Source organism: Pinus tabuliformis, chromosome 3_2 (assembly GCF_031772625.1).
Source record: "Pinus tabuliformis cultivar Carrire ecotype Pingquan chromosome 3_2, CPIR1, whole genome shotgun sequence".
Taxonomy (NCBI): Eukaryota; Viridiplantae; Streptophyta; class Pinopsida; order Pinales; family Pinaceae; genus Pinus; species Pinus tabuliformis.
In genome coordinates this window covers 392,077,203-392,092,707 of record NC_142302.1, presented here as the reverse complement: position 1 = coordinate 392,092,707, position 15,505 = coordinate 392,077,203, and the positions used below count along the sequence as shown (strand labels likewise).

The window sequence follows — 15,505 nt, the reverse complement described above, 5'->3', positions numbered from 1 at the left end:
GAACTGAATTGATATTTGAAATCAAATAGAAAGGCACTGGCAGTGGTTTACACATGATGTGAAAGCATTGATGATTGATCTTTATCTTGCATTGGAACTTCTGCATCAGTAATATGGTTGCGATCATCTTAGCTTGTGGCTTAATCTAATTGTTTTCTATGACAGGTGGGTGAAAATGAGGAAAAGTTGGCAGAAGGAATCAAACTCTATGCTGTTGCTACAGTAACATCCTCTAATTCTAAGCGTTCTATTTTAGGGGATCTCATTTCGGTATGGTTGGGATCTTAACCTCTAGTGAATTTCATTCCAGTGCGTTTATCCTTTTTAACAGGAGAAGAAGAATAGAAACTCATGGTTGATGCTGGAGAAGTGTGAATTAATTTCTGGCAGATTTTCATTGACATTAGAGAATCTCAAAATTATTCCACCTGGTTTTCTGTCTGTGAATGCCAACTGCTCTGATTTATGTTACATATTTTGCAGCTTTAATGATTACATGGAAGAGTCTTGGGGTTCCACTCTGAGATAATTGGGCAGGGCATACTCCCATTAAGCTAATTGAAGTAATAACGTTTCAATCTGCAATACTAATTATTTTATTAGGCCTACATTTATCTTTTCATCATTGCAATCATATTGCCATTGCTGAGCGTGTTTGTATTTCACCAATGTTGTACTTGATTGTGTTTAAATTGCTACATGCATTTCTTTTTCGATGTCATTTATTTTCCTTCCCTCACAGAATAGTTTGCAGGATTCCCTTATCTTCCCTGGAATATCTGGTTGGAGGGCGGCTCAACTGCCAGCCACAATAGCAGTTGGTAATTCTGAGCGACTTGACTGGATTTAAACCTCTTACCTATGGCTTCCCTGTAGGCAGCATACCTTGGGTGGATGGTTCAACTGATTGAGATAATCCTTGTGGCTTTTTCTATGTCAAACTCATTTGATGGCTTTTGGTGTTTAAGGTAGGCAGATAATGTGATGATAAAATCCAATAACATAATAACCATAAGGATAAACCCAAGAACAAAGAAAACACATGATATGTGTGGTTATCTATGCACCTTGATACACAATACATTGCAATATATGATATTACATGATCAAAATGACTTGATACACTATGATAGATAATGAGGTCGAGGTATCTCATATATATAGGTGTCTAGGCTCTAGAGTCTAGAGTGGGTGATAACCCTAGGTTGGCTACATATGGTTGCCAACATCATATAAGAAGCTGGATCCAAACACCACATAAAAACTTGTAGAGTGTCACAAATGTCAACAAAACAGGTTTAGCCACCATAACACTAACATCCCTCTTCAAGCTTGACTTGTAGACACAAAGAAGGGAAGGTGCAAAAATAAGACAACCCTTAAGACTGCAAGTTGGTCACCAAAGGTGTTGACATATAATCAGTCATATATCTGACAAATTAAAAATTACATCCCAACATTTCCCTTGGGAAATATGTGGTCAGAAAATAACCAAATAAACTTCACAATAATGACCCCCCTTAGAATTTAATTTGGGGTAGAGTATCTAATCATGATCAATGACAACAATACCCTAACTATAAACAATGCGTAGATGAGCTATAGATTCCTTTAGAACTTAGCTTTCAAGAAGCCCAAAAGATCTTCACATGAACCTCCTCGAAGCTGGCAAAGCAAATGAGGGTAACTAATATTGAGCTTATGCATGAGTGGTTGGTGCTGTTAAAGAACAATGTCCAAGAGATGACAATTACATCCACAAAGAACATGCGGAATCTCAGAGTGAACTGGCAAAGATGTTTTTAAGGCAAGAGTCAATAAAATCAACAACTCCAAGCATGCAACCAAGGGACTCGATGAGGTTGAAACTTGAGAATGATCTGATGAAGATGTAACCAAGAGACTCAAGGGAAGGATGGCATAGATCAACAAGAGCGCTTTAAGCAAGGCTCAAACAAACAGGTGCTCCAAACATCAGAGGACAAGATGGTATTCCCATCATACTAATCATTGACCCAACCACAATGTTAACACTTAATAGTGGGCACTTATCTGAAATTCTACCATCAATGCTTCTTCACTGTTGATTTCTTGGAAGAGCCACTATTATATGAATAAATGTGGCAATAAGAATGTTGATACTTGGATGGAGAACAAGAATGCCAAAATGTCATCTATCATGATGATTAAAATGTTGATATCGCTTAAAAGGGGTTGGTGAAGAATCAATTGATATGTAATAGTAGAATTAGAGGGTAGGTGATTTGGTTACTGGGGATCACACTAGTGGGATTTAGATCGTGTAGAATCTGGTTATTATGAATTAGTAGCACTGAATATTCAAATAGTGTAGGTTCTAGTTCTTGTGAATGAGTAGCTGTATAATAATAAATCAGAATCTCATTTGGCTATGCCGGCTTAAAATTAGCAAGGCTTGCACTCATTAGTCTCATCTTAGGTTCAAGAGGAGTGATAATACCACGTGCATGCTTACCAAGTCTACTGCCTGTATAATCCATCCACAGAAGTAATTTGGAACCTATGCCTTTAGTATGCCTCTCAAAATCACCAATATCAAGAGAAGATTGCTCATGGGTCGCTTCTTGTGCATGAGGCACTACATGGAAAAGAGAGGAAAGATAAATTCGTGATTGAGTTTGAATTTCCTCTTGCAATGTGTAAGGTGTTGCTTCCTTCTCCCCATAGCCTTTCAGAGGCATTAACATCAGATTTTTCCATCATATTATTACTCTAAACTAGTTCATCATACTTTTGAAAACAGAAGAAAAAAAAGGTAGTAATTTGGCAATGCAATCCTCTTTTGCAGCTCTTAATTCACTTCTTGTACCAGGTTCTGAATGAGGTGTCATAAATTCTGAATGGATTTTGTCCTTTCCAACCAGTTGTTGAAGTAGCAGGACATAATTATTTTTCAAGCCTAGATACTCATTAAAGAGTCCAACATTATTATTTCGACATCAATGTTCTGCAATGAATTAACCTCGTCGTGAAGCTTGATATTAGTTTCCCAGAGTTGCTCATGAAACCTGGTATTAGTATTGAATATTGAAATAACCTCATTGTGAAGTCTGACTCACTGTCCTGCCATAAAGATACTACATCATGAACCTTGGCTTTAGTGATCTGTGGAGAAGTAACATCTTCATGTAGTTTGGCATTGTAGTTGTACATTGCAGCAACATGCTTATGTAGATTGGCATTTGCAATTTATAATGAAATTATCTTATCACAACTTATTTGATGGAGCAATTCTTCTTCCTCATTAGAAATAAGCATAGTAGAACAAATCAAATTGATGTACTATGCAAGTCTTAATTTGGTTGTAGATCTTCCGCCACTTTCCCTCCATGCTGCCAATTAATTCCTTGATGGCACATCCTGAATGGCACAGTAAGTCTCAAATTAATGTTGGTACCGCTTCCAGAAAACAGTCCTAATAATAGGATGTATCTGCGGAACAAGGGCGCGCTCTCTCCAGCTGTCAGACCTGCATCCACTGCTGTCAAACTTCTGTCATGATGACAGAAAACAGTGTCCTTCAAAGTTCAAACTGCCAAATATAGCTTCCTAGTGGGTGCTTTCACTTCTGGTCACTAACTGCTGAATGTAACTTTAAATGGAGCGCCCTCATGCATTTATTGCTAATTGTAACTCCTCTGACAGTGCCCTCCATGCTGCCATACTGTTACTATAGCTAGAATAACTTCCACATGACAGTTCTCTGGAAAGACATGATATCCGTCCAGTAACTCACCATCATACCTCTTTAAGGCAACACTTTGTAGCTGGTTGCAGCTTTTCATCTGTTGTGTCTTTCTCCTGCTGGTTAAATCTGCCTGCATGGACCATCCTCATGCTGCTATGCTTAGTCAGAGTGGTGCTCTCTATGGCTACAATATCATGCTGAAAATGGCCGTAAGACATGTTGCAGAAAAATCTAGCAGGCCCTGGAGAGGGGTACTCCACAAGGAAGGAACTAGTCCAAGTGACAACAATAAGGTAGTAGCCCACTGTCGCCACAGCTACTACCCCTTGCTCTTCATGATTTTCACCAATGGGAGGAGTCCCGATATAAGGTCACCTATAAGGGATATTTTAGGTTTAGTGGTTCAAGGTGACAAAATAGCCCATTTAGGGATGGCTCGGCTTAAGGACGAGGTTCAAACTACGAGAGAAGGCAATTCGCATCCCAAGTAGAGTGTTGAAAATTGACAGCTATGGGATGAATTTCGTTGAATAAAATTTCATTTCCGACCTTCCGAAAGTGACTTTCTAAAAATAGAAAGTCATTTCTATCTTTGCAGCCATGACTTTTCAAAAATAGTAAATCACTTTCCATCAATTCGTAATCATATATATACGATGGAAAATCACTTAACTTGTCCTTAATCAATCTCAATTGTTTAATTTTTAACTTAATCAACACTATTATTATTATTATAATTTATTACTATTATCCTCTTTATGATATTATTATATTATTATTGAAAAGAAATTCAAGTCTCTCAATCATGAGACTTAATCATGTCATATGTAACTCTCCTCAATTAATGCATATGTTACTCTCTGTCTCTCTTAATGGATTCATTCCTCTCCCTTTAATGCTCTTACACACCTCTTACACTCTATTACACATTTGAATGACTCGTCATAAAAAGATTCCTTTTACACCTCTTTAATGCATAAGTTACACTTCTCTCCTAAATGCAGAAGTTACACTCCTATTTTGGCATATGTAACTCCTCCCAAAGGCATAGGAGTTACTCCCTCATGAGTTCGACCTCCTTGCTCTTCCTATATATTTGTGCCTCTCATCCTCACTTGACACACTTACTTGTGCTTGTGAAAGGAGAATTCGAACTTGAGAAAGAGAGAGTTTGAGAGTCTCAAGGAAGATTGAGAGAGAGAGATAGAGAGTCTTGAAGAGCAAGAGCAAATCTTGGAGAGCCAAAGTGATTTAGTGTTTGCATCAAAAACTGCCATCAAAGATCTTCTTTAGATCTAGGTGAACTTCTTCATTCTCTCATTGTACTTTGTATTTCTGTTGAACAATTGAGTTCTAATAGAAGCATAATCTAGTTGGGTTTTCCCTCTGTGGGTTTGTTGGCATTATGACACAGGTTTGGCGCTATGACACAGGTGTTGTCCTTGATGGCAACTCACTCAGATGACAGATCACAGTTCAGGCTCTCAGAATGAAGGAAAAAAGATATACGCAAGCTCCCCTTGACCAAGCCGCGTATACACGCGGGTTAGAAGTCCAGAAGGCGCGTATGCGTACACACGCACTTTCATGCAAGGAAAAGCGCGTAGATGTTGGAAAACTTGGTTTTGGTCCATGGTATTTTGACCCGTGGTATTGATCAAAGGTATCTTGACTGAAGTGTTGACCCTAGGTATTTGGTCCAAGGTATTGCTTCTAAGTGGTTTTGGACCATGGTATTGAATAAGGCCTAAGACTATAAAAGGAGGAGGAGATCATTAGGCAAAGGCATTCAAGTATTGAATATTTAATGAAGAGCAAGATCTAGAATACTGGTGATTGGGTTATGGTGCATAGCTAGATCTGAATCAAGGAGGAACCTAAGCGCTAGAAGAAGGATAAGTTCTATTGATGGGTCAAGATCTTAAGGCTTGAAGAGAAGTATCTTTGTGTGATTTTGATCTTTTATATTTGGTGCATGTCTTGATCTGTAAATCTGATGATTTGGGTATAACTGATGTCTGAATAGTTGAAAAGGGTAAATTATCTTTTACAGATCTGTATGCAGGTTCAGTATAGCAAAGGTGTGTATACACGCTGGTTTGGTAATTTAAAACAACGTATACGCAGGTTTGCCTTCATATAGCAGCGTATGCACGCAGGTTCTACATATTGAAGTAGCGTACGTCTCATAAAATATGTTTTAGCTACTTCTGTTTACTGTTGCAGTGTTCTGGGTTCTGGTACTGTTACTGTATTCTGGTTACAACATTCAGAGAAGTGATTGTTTGATTTAGTTTTGGTTAGTGCAAGGGAGATTGATTGATGCAGATATATTTTGATGTTTGATTGATGCTATTGATGGATCCAGTCTGAAAATTTATGAAACGTGGTCCCTGGAAGAAAAGAGAAGGTTGTAGCCTTCTGTAGGTCAGCACCTACGTACTAGTACATCCGCTAGTACAAGAGCCAGGGGGGTGTAGCTTCCTTCCAGGAGAAGCTGGAGAACGAGAGAAGGTTGTAGCCTTCTGCAGGAAGAAGCCTGCGTACTGGTATAAGACTGCACCAATACAAAAATATTGTAAAAAGAAGTTTCTTATTAAAAGAAGATGGAGACGAATTGCAGCGGGTGGTTTTCACCCACATTGGGTTTCCACCTTATATCTTGTGTTCTTGTGTGTGATTGTCTGCTCCGTTTTTTTTACTGTACCTGTTACTGCTTATATGGTTCTGATACACAAATTAAAGATCAATTGATTAAATTATAAGTTTACAAGGTGTACACTAGTTGCTCTAAACATAGTTGCGTATATACGCAAGTTTCATTAACCGAAGTAGCGTATATAAATCTGTTCATGGAAATGAAATATTATTAAATTGATAATACTGATTCACCCCCCCTCTCAGTATTATTTCCAACAGGGTTTTGCCTTGGTCATTGACCTAACTTCTCAGTGTCTCATTGAGTTCTTGACTGTCTTTCATTGTGCATATGGTTTATGTTCTATCTACAATTACCTAACATATTTTGCAGCTAAAATAAGTTCTGGATTTAAGTGATTATAACAACATAGAACATTAGAATTTCAACATGGTATCAAAGCTTTGGTGAAGAAAAGCTCAAGAAGACAAGCTCCATTTCCAACTCTCTTTCTGCTGGAATATCTCTTCTTGTCAAGTCCATTTCCAACTCTCTTTCTGCTGGAATATCTCTCATTGTTGGCTCCATTTGCAACTCATTTTCTGATGAAATATAGCTTGTTGTCCGCTCCATTTGCAGCGTCTCTTCTGTTAAAATATAGCTTGTTGTTGGCTCCATTTGCAGCTCCTTTTATGCTGAAATATAACTTGTTGTCTGCTCCATTTGCAACTCCTTTTTTGTTGAAGTATAACTTGCTATCTGCGCCATTTGCAACTCCTTTTCTGCTGAAATATAACTTGCTATTCGCTCCATTTGCAACTTCTTTTCTGTTGAAATATAGCTTTGCTGTCCGTTCCGTTTGCAACTTTCTTTCTGCTGAAATATAGCTTTGCTGTCCGCTGCATTTGCAACTCTCTTTTTGCTGAAATATAGCTTGTTGTCCGTTCCATTTGCAACTCTCTTTTTGCTGAAAAATCTCTTGCTGTTCCTTCTACTTATTGCTCATTTTCTGTTGAAATTTCTCTTCTATTTTGCTACTGAAATATCTCATTTACAGCTGAAATATCTCTTGCTGTTCCTTTTTATTTGTTGCTGAAATTTTAAGCAGATCAAGATGTCTTCCTCCTACTTTAAGAATAAAGAGAAGTAAGTTGATGCTTCAAACTTCTTCCTTTGGAAGACTAGATTGGATATTACTCTTGAGGAACATGATGTTCTAGAGTATGTTGAAGGAGAAGTAGTAGAACCAGCTGAAAACTCCAATGCTGCTATCAAGGCCAGATACAAGAAAGGAGAAGTCAAGGCTAAAAATATTATCGTTGACTCTCTTGGAGACCACCCAATCACTTGTGTTTCCAATTTGAAAAAAGCGAAAGAAATGTATGACAAGCTAATTGGAATGTATCAAGTGAACAACTTGAGTCAAATTCATGCTTTGAAGAATCAAATCAAGGATGTTTAGATGAACAAAGGAGAAACCATTCAAGCATACCTCATGAGGATATCGAAAATCAAAGATCAACTTCTGGTGAAGTTGTTTCCGATAAAGAACTGGTACCGATTATGCTTGGAGGTCTTCCTTCTTCTTGGGAAACTTTTATTACTACCATCAGTAATAATGACAAGTTTCCTACATTTGATGAACTCTTGGGAAGCTGCAGTCAAGGAGAAGCCATAATGATTTCCAGAGGGAGAATTCCCAAGCATGAGGAGGGAGAACCTGCTGCCTTTGCTGTACAAGGCAAGAAGAGGAAAGGGGGAAGATGAATGCACTATTCGAGAAAGTATGCTCCCAAAAACTCCTCTCAGTGGACTAGAGACTTAGCAAAATTCCAATGCTACAACTGTCGCAAACATGACCACTATGCTCGTGGTTGTTTAGAAAACAAAAGAGCATCAAAATCTAACTTCAACAATTGCTCCAACAAATTTGATTACAGAAGAAAAAGAAGATAAGCTCTTTCTACTTGCAGAGGAAACTATCGTTCCTCAAGGAACCAAAGGTATGATAATAATGCAACTGAGACTCAATCAGAGTACTTTCTTGTTTTTGCTCTTTCTAGTTCATCTCCTGCAGATTCTTGTGATAGCTGGTTAGTTGATAGTGGTGCTTCAAGGCACTTTACTGGTTACAAAGAAGTACTCTCTAATCTAGTTGAGAGGGAGACAAATTTGAAGATCATTCTTGGAGATAACTCTACATATCCCATAAAGGGATCTGGTTCTGTTTCTTTCCATCTAGATCAAGGTAAAACTTTGACTCTTCAAGAAGTTTTATATGTACCTGGTTTAAAGAAGAATCTTGTGTCCATATCAGCTTTAGAAGATAAAGGAATGAAAGTTGCTTTCATAAATGGTAAAGTTCTCACTTGGCCATCGAGATCCAACATGAGAGATGCCCTCACTCTGGGATCTAGATGTGAAGGTCTATACAAAATCAATGGAAGACCTATTCATGCACTAATCCATGACATCAATCATCAAAGTGAACTTTGGCACCGAAGGTTCGCTCACTTGCACTACAAAGCATTACCTCATGTGAGAAAGATGGTTTCCAGAATGCCGAAAATCAAATCTGATCATGATGGCGTTTGCCAAGGATGCGCAAGCAGAAAGCAAGTGAAGGGACCATTCCTTTCAAGCAAAAGTAGAACTAGTAAAGTATTACACTTTGTACATTTTTATTTATGTGGACCAATGCCTATAACTTCTCTTGGTGGTTACTTGTATTATAATATCTTTGTGGATGATTTTTCTCGCAAAAAATGGATTTATTTTCTAAAAAATGAAAGTCAAACTTTAACATGTTCAAAGATTACAAAGCTCTAGTAGAAAAACAAACTGGAAAACAGATCAAAATTTTCAGATCTGACAATGGAGGAGAGTTCACTTCCAATGATTTCATTGACTTTTGCAAAGAAGCTGGAATAAAAAAAGAGACCACTGTACCATATAACCCAGAACAAAATGGTGTGGCCGAGAGAAATAATAAAACTATCATGGAAGCGGTCAAAGCTATGTTGCATGATCAGAAATTGCTAAAGTTTCTATGGGGAGAAGCTGCGAACACAACTATCTATGTCCAAAATAGATCTCCTCATTGTGCCCTAAACAACAAGACCCCTGAAGAAGTCTTCATTGGCGAGAAGCCCAGAAGTTGGGCACTTAAGGATCTTTGGTTGCCCTGTCTACTTCCATGTCCCAAAAGAGAAAAGGAACAAGTTGGAAGCTTCAGGTAAGAAATGTATGTTTGTTGGTTATTGTGAGTATTCTAAAGCTTATAGAATATACGTACTCGGTCAAAGAAATATAGAATTTAGCAGGGATGTAACATTTGATGAAGGTGCAGCTCTTGGAAAAGCAAGAGACACTCGTCCATATCCCGCTAATGTTGATAGTCAAGATAATGTATTTGAACTGCAAGAAGATCTTGAAGCTAAAACTGATCTTGTTGATGAAGCCATGGAGCCCATGGATCCTTTGAATCCTCCTAAAAGGAGATCTTTATGGCTTTGTGATACTCTTCAAGATGTTGATAAACATGTTGCCCCCAGAGAAAGTTTCAGAGAAAGCAAGAAAACTTGCTCGTTCCAAGGATATGTTGTACCCATAAGCAACATTATTCAAACTGAACCATGCATTTTTGAAGAAGCTGTAAAGGCCCAAGTGTGGAAAGATGTAATGGCTGAAGAATATGAATCCGTCATTCATAATGATGTATGGGAAGTGGTTCTAAGGCCCCAAGGTAAATCTGTTGTATCTTCTAAATGGTTGTATAAAATTAAATATGGTGTTGATGGCAGTATTGAAAAATATAAAGCTAGATTTATGGCTAGAGGTTTCTCTCAGAAAGAGGGAATAGACTATGACAAAATTTTTGCCCCTGTACAACACCATCCAATTGATTGTAGCTCCAGCTGCTAGCCAAGGATGGTCTATTCACCGAATGGATGTGAAGATTGCTTTTTTGCATGGCTTCCTTGAAGAAAAAGTGTTTGTGGAGCAATCGCAAGGCTTTGAAGTACATGATCCACAAACTCGTGTGTAGGCTGAAGAAAGCTCTCTATGGTTTGAAGCAAGCTCCAAGAGCTTGGTATGCTCACATAGATAACTTCTTGATGAAGCTTGGTTTTACCAGAAGCAATGCAGATCTAAATCTTTACTTTAAGACAATCCAAGGTATGCCTTTGATTTTGGTACTGTATGTTAATGATTTATTTTTGGCTGATAGTGAACCTCTTATTCTCCAGTGTTAGAGGGAGTTAGCTTCTGAATTTGAAATGAAAGATCTTGGTTTGATGCACTACTTTTTGGGCCTGGAGGTATGGTAGAAATCTGGTGATATTTTGCTTTCTCAAGGAAAATATGTTGTCAAACTACTAGAAAGGTTTGGCATGATTGAGTGTAAGTCCATAATACTCCAATGGAAATGAATTTCAAGAAGCTTTGTGGTAAAGCTGCATGACTTGATTGTGAAAATTCCTAAATTCGGAATCCCTATTGCAGTAAATTGATGTTACTTCTCCTACTTTTTAATCCATACAAGTTATTTACCGTGTTCTACAGTAAATATCAAAGTAAATACAACTGCAACATTCACTATTTAAAAATAATATGCTGAAACAAGAAACTAAACAAGAAAGAGATACAACACACATCTACACAATTATTTTTGGACAAATGTCCCCCGAAAAACCCAATGCGGGAAAATTGGTGCAACAACTCTGAGGGTTTTATTATTATGCAGTAGTAATTCTGAATACAACTTTTCGATGCCTTCCCAGCAATCCAGTTACAGAGAATATCACTGACAGAGAGATCAGTGAGATTACCTCACACTATCACTGGAAATCCTGGCTGATTCAACCTCTGAATGACTACCCCTGGCTGCCTCTGCGCTTCCTCTGCGTCAGCCCAACGTCAAACCCTCTGGGGGCAACGTCATTCCTCCAGCTGATCAATTTGCTGCCCAGGAACTTCGATTTCTGCTTCCCGGTCTCTCACCTTGGCTTCCAGCTTTTGCAATCGGTTCCTTCAACAAATTTTTGGACTTCCTCTCGGCTTTTGCGTTGCCTCTGCGTGGCTTTGCGTTAGCCCCTCTGGCTCTGCGTTGCCACTGCTGGATCTCCCTTTGCATTTTTTGCTGAGTATTTTCTGACCGAGAAAGGTTTCTCGTCGGATACTATCCCTGCCCCTCTTTGCAAAAGCTCACTTCGAATTTCTCACCGGTTGCTGCTTTGCTATAGAAATTTGATCTTCTGAACTCTCTTTGTGTGTTTTCCAAGTGCCCCTCAAGCCTCTTCTTATATCTTTTTGTTGGACAACCAATGGCCCGGATTAACTTCTAATCAATGGGTTAGATCATTTTGGCTTGATCCTCGTCTTCTTCTAGAAGTTACACCCATAGTTTAGATTAATACCTATTAATTATTTTAATTTCCTAAGTTTAGACTTAGGGTCCCATTAAAAATAATTAATTATTTTATTAAAACTGTCTCTGGGTGGAATTTCCCAAAACGATTTCTGGGTATTAGAGAATGCATGTGTCTAAGCCTCCCTGCAAATTTTGAGACTTAGAGCACATCCAATGCTACCCGAAATCAAGACTGATTTGGCTAATCCTTCTGAGTACCGTCAACTGATTGGGGCATTGATGTTCTTAGTGAACACTAGACCAGATATATGCTTTGCAGTCAATACTTTGAGTCAATACATGATTAAGCCTGCTCATGCACACTGGGTTTTTGCAAATCATGTGTTGAGGTACATGCATGGGACCATCAATCTTGGATTGAGATATACTTCCGAAGATGTAAGGCTACATGGATACTCTTATGCTGATTGGGCTGGTACTCTACTGACATAAAGAGCATATCAGGGTGCTGCTTTAGCGTGGTATCTGCCATGATATCTTGGATGAGCAGAAAGCAAAAGTCTGTTTCCCTTAACACGGTTGAAGCAGAATACATTGCTGTTAGCATGGCTAGTTGTGAGGTAGTATGGCTAAGGAAACTCTTCGAAGAGCTGCTTGAGCAAGTATTGGATACTACAGTAATATACTGTGACAATAAGAGTGGGATTCGACTTGCTGAAAAATCCTGTGTTCCATGACAAGTCCAAACACGTTGAGATTAAATATCACTATATCCGGGGTATGGTGCAAAGAGGAGCAATAAGACTTCAGCATATAGCGATTGATGACCATATCGCTAACATTCTTACCAAGCCTTTGCCGAAAGGAAAGTTCTTGGTTTTCAGAGAGCGACTTGGACTGACAGATATGACGCTTCCTAGAGAGGTGGTCATGGATGATAAGCCTTGGATGTGCGAGATCCTTGTCATGTGTTGACAAGTGGATCCCCCCAAGTAGTGATGAGCCTTGGATGAGCGATATCCTTGTCATGTGTTGAGAAGTGGATCCCCTAAGATGTGATGAGCCTTGGATGAGCGGGATCCTTGTCATGTGTTGACAAGTGGATCCCCCCCAAGCAATGATGAGCCTTGGATGTGCGAGATCCTTGTCATGTGTTGACAAGTGGATACCCCCAAGTGTGCACTGTGCATAGAGTGATGGATGTATCTCCCTTATGATGATTCTTCTTCATTAGATTGTAACATCATTGTTCCAAAGCAGAGATAACAAAGATCCTTGTATTAGAAATAAGTTCCTCCCTATTTGAGAGGGAGTGTTGAAAATTGACAGCTATGAGATGAATTTCCTTGAATAAAATTTCATTTCCGACCTTCCTAAAGTGACTTTATAAAAATAGAGAGTCATGTCTATCTTTGCAACCATGACTTTTGAAAAATAGTAAATCAATTTCCATCAATTTGTAATCATATATATACGATGAAAAATCACTTAACTTGTCCTTAATCAATCTCAATTGTTTAATTTTTAACTTAATCATCAATATTATTATTATTATTACTATTATCCTCTTTATGATATTATTATTAAAAAGAAATTTAAGTTTCTCAATCGCGTCATATGTAACTCCCCTCAATTAATGCATATGTTACTCTCTCTCTCTTAATCGATTTATTCCTCTCTCTCTTTAATGCTCTTACGCACCTCTTACACACTTTAATGATTCGTCATAAAAAGATTCCTCTTACACCTCTTTAATGCATAAGCTACACTTCTCTCCTAAATGCATAAGTTACACTTCTATCCTTAATGGCATAAGTTACACTCTCATTTTGGCATATGTAACTCCTCAAGGCATAGGAGTTACTCCCTCATGAGTTTGACCTCCTTGCTCTTCCTATATATTTGTGTCTCTCATCCTCACTTGACACACTTACTTGTGCTTGTGAAAGGAGAATTCAAACTTGAGAAAGAGAGAGTTTGAGAGTCTAGAGGAAGATTAAGAGAGAGAGAGAGTCTTGAAGAACAAAAGCAGATCTTGGAGAGTCAAAGTGATTCGGTGTTTGCATTAGCTACTACTATCAAAGATCTTCTTCAGATCTGGGTGAACTTCTTCATTCTTTCATTGTACTTTGTATCTTTGCTGAACAATTGATTTCCAATAGAGGAAGAATCTGGTTGGGTTTTCCCCTTGTGGGTTTTGCCCTTGTCATTGACCTAACTTCTCTATGTCTCATTGAGTTCTTGACTGTCTTCCATTGTGCATATGGTTTATATGGTTTATGTTCTATCGACAATTACTTAACATATTTTCTGCATAAAGAAGCTCTAGATTTAAGGGATTGTAACAACATAGAACATCAAAATTTCAACATAGAGGCCATATTGAGGCAACATAAGACCTAGGGTTTGATTGATATGTTGTGAGCTGGGATGGCCTAAGGTGAAGATGCCACGAAAAGGTTTCGAATGATGAGTATTAACACACATGAAACCTTCAACAATCCCTCATGTTGAATCTATAGCCAAACTAGGGTTTGATCCTAGGGAAAACAACTAGGTCAAAATATTTTATGGATGGAAATGGAAAGAATGGCCACCAAGGGGAATGATATTGAGGCAATCACTACAACCCTTGATGTTGAGACCTTCCAAGACCCAGAATTCCTCTTCCTAGCCAATTCACACATAAGCCCTAGTGTGGCCACTTGGCCTTAAGAGAGCTGAATTGGAGAAAGAGAAAGAAGATTTAAATTTATGGATAAAAATGGTTTGATCACCAACAAGACATGGCCAGTGCTTAGCCCTTAGGTTGATGGAGTCTATGAGGTGATAGATTAGCCAATTCTTGCAAAGGAGCAAGGATGTTTGATGTCCTTGCACAAAACCTAAATATTGCCTTTGTGAGGGATTGAAGTCACTTGGGAGAGCTATAATCAAGATTCACCGAGTAAATGTCATTTACATTTCATATATGAGTAATGCATGCAATTATGACATCTAGATTATATAATATTTACTTTCAATAAATTAGGGCACAACAGAAAAACCTTAGACCATCAATACATTCCATACATTAGACATGAGAATAAAAATTATTAAAAAATAGGCACACGTACAAGATGAAAATGCATGAACATTCCATTATCAATCCAAGATAACTTCTCCAAAGTCAAGAATGAGCTCCAATAGCCAAGTATACTCCATAGGTCACATCTTGCCAAAGATTAAAGGAGGCCCAAATACTCCTAAGAGAGGCCAAATTGTCCAAGTGATGATGATGAAATTTGAAATTGAAATAGTCCTCTCCTTTATTTATACGAGGAGGATGAGTTCTAATTTAGCCTAAAAGCCCCTAAATAACAAGTTAAGTCACAATAATCTCTTGGGTTACAAGCCAACTCACTAGATCTCAACATAAATGCCAAAGAAAGTCCACACGTGTAAGCTGCGAGGCCTTCTAGGCTGGCGTCATCCATGTAGGAAGCTCCAAATGCCAAGCATTGGTGCTCTAGAGTACCAATTGTGATGTAGAAGCACCTGAAAAACATCCTTTGAGGGTTGGCCCCTTAAATCTTTGTCAATGGCTCTTTGTGGTCCCTAAAACCCAACTAGGGCACCACAAAGGGGTCCCTTTCCAAGTGGTACTAGCCTTCCCAAGTCTCTGAAGGTGAGACCATCCTCAGCTGGGCCCTGAATCAGTTGCCGTCCCTCATAAGGTGCGAAGGCTGACTTGGGGGTGTGTTAGTCTAGGCATAGTATTCAAAAC

At 38.5% G+C, this 15,505-nt stretch overlaps 1 protein-coding gene across 1 annotated transcript in view; it reads left to right on the top strand.

The window, feature by feature from the left end:
• EMB1138 (DEAD box RNA helicase (RH3)) overlaps positions 1-15,505 on the top strand; it is a 214,952-nt gene that overhangs the window by 34,587 nt on the left and 164,860 nt on the right. The window contains exon 5 of the mRNA XM_089416425.1: positions 166-270. Within this exon, the coding sequence (XP_089272551.1) occupies positions 166-270 (105 nt within the window). The remainder of the gene's footprint in view (positions 1-165; positions 271-15,505) is intronic.